The 8,778-nt window shown below is 54.9% G+C and overlaps 1 protein-coding gene across 1 annotated transcript; it reads right to left on the bottom strand.

The window, feature by feature from the left end:
* Positions 1 to 757: 757 nt before the first annotated feature.
* CKAP2L (cytoskeleton associated protein 2-like) lies at positions 758 to 8,077 on the bottom strand. The gene is made up of 9 exons (XM_010001254.1): positions 8,041 to 8,077; positions 7,560 to 7,626; positions 4,996 to 5,062; positions 3,520 to 4,646; positions 2,887 to 3,085; positions 2,065 to 2,220; positions 1,530 to 1,593; positions 1,097 to 1,229; positions 758 to 1,001 (listed from the first exon to the last, which is right to left on the bottom strand). The coding sequence occupies exons 1-9, from the start codon at positions 8,075 to 8,077 to the stop codon at positions 758 to 760; spliced, it is 2,094 nt and encodes a 697-aa protein (XP_009999556.1).
* Between the last annotated feature and the right edge of the window lie 701 nt (positions 8,078 to 8,778).

Genomic DNA, 8,778 nt, shown 5'->3' with positions numbered 1-8,778 from the left:
CCCCCGCATTGGCAGTGTCCTGCACCCAAGGGGTCTGCACTTGCCACTCTCCGCAGACCAGAGCTGGACTTCCAGGTCCTGCTCCAAGACTTCTTCTAGCATAGAGTCTTCTCAATAAAATCGCTGAGCCAGCACTGGTGGTGGCTGTGTCAAGAGGAGCCAAAGGAGTGGAACGAGGACAAGAAGGTCCCCCCAGCAACTGCCCCCTCACCAGTAGTCCCTGAGGGAGGGGGCCTGAGCACACCGAGAGAGCTCAGCCACCCCCAGCTGTGCCCAGGGCTCTGGGAACCCATCCTGCTGCACCCCAAGTACTTGGCACCCTTCACATACTGCCTCCAGCCTCCTCAGAAGGCCATGTGTGGCTTGAGGCACCAGATCTGTGTGTTCCTCAGCAGGGAACACCCAGGTGGTCTCCAGGTAGGGCACAACATGGCTGTGGAGCAAATCCCTGGTGACATGGCTTCCAAAACACAAGAAGGTTGCAGAGGCCACCTGTCGTTGTCCCACAGCAATCATCAGGGTGTGCATAACAGCAGAGGAACATGGGAGGTCCTGGGGACACAGCCCACCTCTTTCACCCCAGCCTTGCACAGGGCCATGCGCCAGCTCTACTGAACGTGTTTATTTATCTAAAACAGTGCTTACTGGTTTGAAACAAGCTTAGGAGCTGCCACCCCCACACATTTACATCTCAGGGGTGACAAGTCAGTGGAGGGTGCATGAGGCAGCAATGGGCCTGTGCCCTGCTGGGAACCCCTCAGCAGCACTCAGGGGGGTAAGTCCTCAGCCCCTCCAGTTCTGCCACCTCTGGCAAAGCCTTGTTTTTCCGGAAGAAGAACTGAGTCTCCTCCTCAGCATCTAGGATTTCACTGAGGGATGACACCACAGGGTCATGGTCCTTCAGCATCTCTGGGTAGTGGCTCCCAGCCTGGTCTATCCGCAGCGAGCGTCGCACTGGTGTCAGGAACTTCAGCTCCTGGCCTTGCAGAAACTCCCTTCTTCTGTGGGGATGACAAGACTCTTTGGGTGAACCCTGCAGAGGATTGACCTGAAGTACAGAGGGTGCTCAATACCAGGGGAAGCAGCTCAGCCTTACCTGGTTGCAGATGTAACTTGTAACTTGATGGAGAGGGGCAGGCTGGGCAGGGGCCTTCCAGTTGGGCAGGGAGTCACTACCACATGCTGTCGTTCACTGGGACAAGGTGTTGTGGGCCCCCCAGCCTTGTCCCCTGGCAAGAGAGAAAAAGGGTAGCATAGTTATTGAGAGCAGCAGCTGGGGAGGAGTCACATCCTGACACAGGCAAGGAGCACCTTGCTGTGGAGCTGTGATGGGCCAGGACCATTACCAAGGAATCTTGCCCCATTTTTGAGATCAGGATTCCAGACTTTCACAACACTCAGTTGCCATCAAAGTCAGAAGGGACACAGGGGTGCTGGCACAAGCTGCAAACCGTGCTGCTTCCCTGCCACAGCAGCCAGGAGCCCTGCCTGCCCATGCTGCCCGCACTGGCTGGACCCCCACACGTTACCTTCTGATGTTTGGTCTGCAGCCTTCAAAATATCAAGGACAACTTCTCTGAGCTCTTGGAGTGGCTGCAGAAAAAGCAGAGTGCAGGTCAAGGCAGGCCTGACTTGGGAATAGAGACTCCAGTTACAACTGAACAGGAGGAAAGGGTTTTGCAGCATCGTGAGCCCCTGTACTGGAGACAGTGGCCCAAGGCTGCAAAATCCCTTCTCCAAGACCCATCAGCATGCAGGCACAGCTGGGAAAATCCCAGCAGTTGTGACAGTTCCACAGCCCAGAGCTGCTGTCATGTTGCTCCCAGCTCCAGCTCCGACACTACAAAGGGCACAAGTCCTCCCCATCCTCCCCCAGCCCCATCCATGCCCACCCAGCACCGCCTGCTTGGCTGATCTGAGGACAAAATGGGACCAGCAGCTCCAAAGGGCTTTTTCACCACTGGCTGGCACTGCTAAACTCAGCTTGAAATCTGGATCTTGAGGAAACCCACTGGTACAGAGTCAGGGAATATGGGGGGAACTCTTGAGAAGCACAGCACTCACTGTGGCCCCAGCACAGACCGCGGCTCGGTACAGCCCCGTCACATCAAACGAGCTGCTCCGGGCGAGGAGTTTTGCTTTGCAGATCCAGAACTTGGCAAACTTCTCTGCCTGGGGCACACTGGACAGCATGGCAGAGAGCTCCTCTGCCCCGACGCCCTGCAAGGAGAAGGGCCCAGGCCCAGGGGAAGGGCCAGTGATGTGCATGGGGGAGCCATGTTCCATAGCCCCGGGGCTCTCTAGGTAGAGAAGGTAGAGAAGCCTCTGGAGAGTCAGGTTTGAGGGCCTCTACACAACTCTGGACACACATGAGCTTTCCCACTGCTGTTTTCCCCTTGGTAAAATGAGTCAGAGTGATGTAGAGAGATACACCCTCCAGTGCTGGCACCAATGGAGCCACTAAACCCCCAAGCAGGGCTAGTGTTCAGCTCTGCCAGAGGTGGTACCTCACAGCAGCTGTGAGGTGCACTGAGGACTTGCCTCAGGCTGTGAGGTCCACCACGGACCTCAAGCTGGCTCAGTCAAGCCCAGCTGCTGCTGGAATTACTGCTGCAGAGTGCAGTTTTTTTGACAGTGGCAGTGACAGACACAAGCCCTGTGACTGGGTGTCACTCTGGCTTCCCCATGAGCACAGCTCACTGCCTGCCCTTGGCTTGGCCCTAACTTCACAAGGACTTTTCCTACACATGATGTAGGAAACCACAGCCAAGCAAACAAGAACTCTTGCTCCAAACCCCTTGTGCTGCTGAGGGGACATGGCCCTGGTCTCTCAGAATGCTCCCAGAGAAAAAGAGCCTGTTCAAGCAGCTCCTTTCCCATTCCCACCTCCTCAACGAGCTTCAGGCACTTGGTGAATATGTTGTTGATCTTCTCCAGGCAGGGCTGCTCTCGTTCCTCTTGCTTCTCTTTCTTCTTGGTACTTCTTGGTACTTCAGCCAGCTTCACTGCCTGTTTCTGAAGCAGCATCATAGGTGGTCGTTTGTAAGTCTTGCCTTTGGATGCCAACCACTCTTCCAGCTGTTTCCTGTCAAAGGACCACAGGATCACTGTTACCACCACAGCAGACAATTGCCAGGCTACTGTTTTCCCTTGGAATCTCCCTCAATCCAACTCCAGCTGTTTAGGAAGAAGCAGCACCAGTACATGCATCCTAAAACCCATCCAAGCTCTTGGCTGGGGTAGGAAAACACTCTCAAGTGCAAGCACACCTGGAAGATAAAACAGGAGTGAGGCTGCACGCTCTTCTCCTGCTACTAAATCAGTGGGAGGGAACCCAGGGACCACCAAATCGCATCTCCACCCTGCTCTGCCCTGGGCCATCCAGCTCCAAATGGGCATTCACTGATAAGGGGACTTTGGACCCAGCTTCTAGCAGGCTGGCACTGGTTCACCCAGTCAAACAATTTAACCTGTGCTGTCCCCTGGAGGCGAGGACACTTGGCCACCTCTGCTACTTACTTACGATCCGCAGCTGACGAGATCTTGGGGACACACCTGGCCTGTATCTGACCTGCCTTGGGCACCTCTGCTTTGAGCCTGACTCCCTTGTTCCCAAAACCACTCTTGAGTGCTGGAATTTTGGAGCTGTGTGCGATGCGAGACTGGTTTTGGGGCAGCATCACCTGGGATGTGGCTGTGCGGCCAGGAGGTGCCACCTCTGCATCCCTCCTGTGCCCCTGTGCTGCGGGCCTGTGCCATGGCAGGGTACCACCTGCTTTCAGGCTGGACTTCGAGTTTGGGGGTCCCTGGGGCCTGCTGCAGGCTGGAAGCTTCGAGGGAGATCTTCTCATTTGGGGGCGCCTACTGCAGTGCTGAAGGCCCCCTCCAGGACGTGCGCTGAGCAGCTTCCCTCTCAGCTCCTTTGCCAGGTGAGTTTTTTCCTGGTTTGCCCCTATATTTTTCTGCAGCAAATCAGCAGAAGCAGCCAGTAACTGAGGGGGCTGCAGTGGCTGAGTTCTGACACTTGGTTTTTGAGATGCACTCTTGGAGCCTGGTGCTGCTCTCCTGAATTTATCCTGATCTGGCCCTTCCTTAGCCTGGTGATTATTAATTCTGTCCTTTGGGCCTGGAACAGTTCTTGAGCTCGTAGCTGAGCTTTGCCTGTGAGCCAAGGCTCTCGTGTTCCCAAGATTGTTTCCATCAGACTGAAAAACTCTGTTCAGCACTGGGTGTGTAGAGACTTGTGCTGGGAGGTTTTCTTTGTTGCAGGCCAGCCTGTCTTGCAGGCCCTCATCTAGGGAAGAAAGTGCCCCAGGAGGGGGGTGATCACTGCCAGGCAGAGGGGCTGCAGTGATGACAGTCCCCTCTGAGGGCTTCTTGTTCCTTTCTGGATTGGGGTGAGTAGCAGTTGAGGTTGGGAGCCTCCCTCTGGGCTGCGTAGGCTGGCTCAAGCTCAGCAAGGGCCCCAGGGGATGCTTTGTGCTCCTCCTCAGCTGTGGACACACCACCGTTACTCTCTGTGTGGTGTTTGAAGGCTTCTGCTGAGCAGCCTGGCCAGCATGCTGCCTGGGTTTGACAGCAGGCTTCCCATCCCTCCAAGGGCCGTTTGCCACACTGCCAGGAACATCCTTCTTGTTTCTGTCAACCTGAAGAGACAAAGCAAAACTCAGCCCCTAGGAGACCCTGCAGATGGAGCAAACCTGACAGCTGGCTCCTGCCCCTGCTCTGCCAGTCCAAGGGACACCCACATGAAGTCCCATCGTGACAAAGCAGGTTCAACAATGATATGACACCCACCAGTGCATGGGCAGAGGATGAGCTTCCCACACTAAGTTCCTCTGAAAAACTATTAGTTGAGTTATTGCCAGCTCTTTAGCAACCTGCTGACTGCACCTCATGGGGGTCAGGAGCTCAGCATCCTGATCTGGGCACCCTGTTCTGTCCAGAATTGCTTCAAGTGCAGAAGGCTAAACAACTCAAAAGATTTCTACTTACATGCTGTAGTTTAGAAACTCGTGCCAAGGTTGGATTCAGGCGATTGGTCTGGTCCTTCAGAAAGGGTCTGCAGGAAGTCAGAGAAGATCTCAGGTTATTGAACAGCTGCTGCAGGAAAGGTTCAATATCTAACACACTGCTGGGTGCCTCAATCACAGGAGCTTAGAAGAGGCTTTTGGAAATCCAAAAGCTGCCAAGGAAGCACCACGTAATATTAATTCTTTTTCTTTTGAGTGGCAACACAAAAGCAACACAAAGCATTGACACCCAAGGTTGTCACAAACATTGTGGCTTCCACTCACAACACAAGTGACCAGCAGCGGGGCCTGGCAGGCAGGAGCCAGCAGAAGGTTTGGAGGCTTCTGCCCCCACTGGCACCATGATGTCTTCCTTGCCACAGAGACCCAAGGTGACCAGAGCCAGGTCACAGCAGCACCTCAGGATGTGGTATGCTCTGCCATGGCAACAGCTGACAAGCTCCTCAGCTGCCCAGGCTGTCAGCTCCCTCCAGCTCTCCTCTGTCTCCTCTCGACAGCCATGCTCCCAACCTTTCTGCTCCACAGTGGGCAGCTCAGTCATCAGGGAAGATTATTGTACAGATATTTTTCTGGAACAGAAGAGCCTGGAGAGTATTTGATAAAATCATAGGGGTTGGAAGGGGCCTCTGAAAATCATCAAGTTCAACCCCCCCGCTGCAACAGGAACATCCAGGGCAGATCACACAGGAACGTGTCCAGATGGGTCTGGAAAGTCTCCAGAGAAGGAGACTCCACAACCTCTCTGGGTAGCCTGTCCCAGGGCTCTGTCACCCTCACAGGAAAGAAGTTTCTCCTCTTGTTGAGGTGGAACTTCCTGTGTTGTCACTTGGCTCTGTTTCCCCTTGTCCTGTCACAGGCAGCACTGAACAGAGACTGGCCCATTTTGGCCCTTCAGATATTTATAGACATTAATAAGGTCCCCTCTTCTCTTCTCCAGACTAAACAGCCCCAGGTCTCTCAGCCTTTCTGCATCAGACAGATGTTCCGGTCCCTTCATCATCCTCAGAGCCTCCATTGGACCCTTTCCACTATATCCCTGTCCCTCTTGAACTGGGGAGCCCAGAACTGGACACAATACTCCAGATGTGATCTTACGAAGGCAGAGTAGAAGGTGAGAAGAACCTCCCTTGACTTGTTCTTAATACATCCCAAGATACTATTTGCTCTCTTGGCCACAAGGGCACATTGCTGTCCCATGGATCACTTGTTGTCCACCAGGACCCCAAAAATGGTGTGCTAAGCCATGAAGAAAGAGCATGAACCTTCTCTCCTTGTTTCTATTATACCAGGGGCTCTTTCTGCTCTCTGATCCTGGTTCCCTTTATCTTCTCCCCAAGGAGAAGTTTTATGGCTTCCTTTGCACTAAAAGGTCAAAAGAAATCCCTGTGATGGGGAGTGTTTCAAGTGTTCAGGTCTGCTGAGCTCTCAGCAGTTTCAGTCACAAGCTTTACAGGAAGGTGCCTGGTCTGCTCCCAGCAGAGCGTGCTAGGAATTGAGCCAGGAACCCTGGGAGTCCCAGAGTCCTGACTCATTTACTAGTTGGCTCTATTTCCTTTCAAATGCACTGAAAATACTCCTGCCTATCCCAAAGGCCACTGGAAAGTTCCATTAAAAGCAGTGGTGAGACCTGAAGCTCCAGGACCAGCTGAGCTGTTGGCAGAAGGTGATGTTCTGTCAGACCCAAGAGCTGAGCCAGTCTCACAGAGGCTCAGAAACAGCCAGAAAGACAACATCAACCAGTAGGAAATGTCAACACTCAAACCACCTTTGCTGCTGCTGCCCGTAACTACAGAGCACGGCTGGGGGGCAGCAGGAACCGAGCTCCACTGGGTGCTGCTGGGACAGCAAAGCCCTAAGAGGAGGCGACTCCATATGCCAGTGAATCACTGCAGAGAGAACTGTGGAATGGTTGGAGTTGGATCATCATGGAGTCCACACATTCACCCAGCACTGCCTAGTCCCCACCAACCCTCAGCATCATCCACATAGCTTCCAGGGATGGAGACTCCCCCCCTGCCCTGGGCAGCCTGGGCCAGGGCCTGACAACCCTTTCCATGGAGAAATGGCTCCCAAGATCCAACCTAAACCTCCCCTGGGCAACTTGAGGCTGTTTTCTCTTGTCCCATCACTTGTTCCTGGGGAGCAGAGACTGTCCTCCCCTGGCTCCAACCTCCTCTCAGGCAGTTGCAGAGCAGAAGGTCTCCCCTCAGCCTCCTTCTCTTCTGAACACCCCCAGCTCCATCAACTGCTCCTCACAAGTTCTCCAGACCCTTCTCCTTGTGCTCCAGATCCTTCTCCAGCTCCACTGCCCTTCTCTGGATATGCTCCAGCTCCTCAGTGTCTCTTTTCTGACCCAAAACTGACTCCAGGATTCGAGGTGCCCCTTCGTACATGCCCAGCACAGGGGAAAGAAGGCAGCAGACACTGGCAAGCCGGGATGTCAGCTTTACCCCAGGGAATCATCGAGGGATTTGGGTTGGGAGGGACTTTTACAGACCATTTCGTCCAGCACCCTCCTGGACTTACTTTGCACTTGGGCATTTCAGCTTTTCTTTTGCTGCTATGTACTCCTGGAGCCGCCTTCTCTGCTCTCCTGCAATGAACACAGGGCATAAGGACACAGGGTAGAAGAACACAGGGCATAAGACACAACCGCAGCATTTGGCACAACCAGTAAGAAGGGATTTCTTGTACATTCCCAGCATTACTGTGCAAGTCACTCACACTCCCCACCAGTGCACTGCTGTTCCCAGAAACTCTGAGAGCGTTTCCACATATGTGATACTGCCCAGAGGCTCATCAGGCCATGAAGCCTAGAGTTTGTAGTGTGATGCCACTGAAAACCTGGGATGTCTGGGGTTTAATGCAGAAGGGAAGAGGAGATGCTGATGATGATCCTGCTTTGGCCTTGTATCCTGTAAACTTGTACCCCAAAGTGGCCAAGGCCTCTGCTAACACAAGCAGGTGGGACAAGTGAGGAGTGTCACAACAGGGAGGCAAGAGATACCTCCAACATCCCCAATCTGGCTGTGGAACTGGGACATCTCCCAGTAGGATGGCTTGGTCAGGCTGGGATCCAGCATCAGCCCATCTGCAGGGAGTCACCCCTGCCCCCCTCATTTGATGGTCCACACACCTAGGTCTCTGAAGGCACCTCAGTTCCTCCCCATAGGAAACCACATCCTGAGGCCACCCCAGAGCCCCAGGAGTAGCAGGGCACCCCCAGGTGCCTCCAGTCTCCCCTTCACTCCAAGGCCCACCCCAAGCCCCTCCACACCTAGCTGCTCCCATATGCCCATTTCGTGGGGACCTCCTGCCCACCCCCTCGGGTACAAGGCACCCTCATACCCCCAGGCTGCCCCAGCCTTCCTCTCAAGGCCCCAGCCCCTTCACTCCCCTCCCCAAGACCGGTCCACAGGGCCACTCAAGCCTTTGTGGGATGTCCCCAGCCCAGCATCCTCCAGACGTCCCCCAGCACCCTCCATTCTAGGAGCACTCACCATCGCTCCACACCCCGTCCACAGCAGGATCTCCCCCTCTACCCCAGAGGGTCTATCTCCCACGGCGTACCCCACAGTGAGCCCCTGGGCCCCCTCAGCACTATCGGCCTCGATTCCTCCCCGTCCCGCATAGCTCTCCAGGGCCCCTAGCCCTCCCTTCCCCCCATCCCGGGGCTCTCACCGCTCGCCCCTGCCCGCTCCATGCCGAGCGCTTCCTCCGCGCAGCCACCAGCCCCGGCCGCCGC

The sequence above is a fragment of the Chaetura pelagica genome, unplaced genomic scaffold (assembly GCF_000747805.2).
Source record: "Chaetura pelagica isolate M959 unplaced genomic scaffold, ChaPel_1.0 scaffold290, whole genome shotgun sequence".
Lineage (NCBI taxonomy): Eukaryota > Metazoa > Chordata > Aves > Apodiformes > Apodidae > Chaetura > Chaetura pelagica.
This window is presented reverse-complemented; position numbering and strand designations above follow the sequence as displayed.

Bases quoted from the DNA above. Each gene is read 5' to 3' on its own strand.
- CKAP2L (XM_010001254.1), bottom strand. From the start codon at position 8,077: ATGTCCCAGTTCCACAGCCAGATTGGGGATGTTGGAG. The intron at 3,086-3,519 runs GTAAGTAGCAGA...GTCCTTTGACAG, and splicing joins TCGTCAGCTGCGGATCGTAA to GAAACAGCTGGAAGAGTGGT. The intron at 2,221-2,886 runs GTGGGAATGGGA...TTCTCCTTGCAG, and splicing joins GCCTGAAGCTCGTTGAGGAG to GGCGTCGGGGCAGAGGAGCT.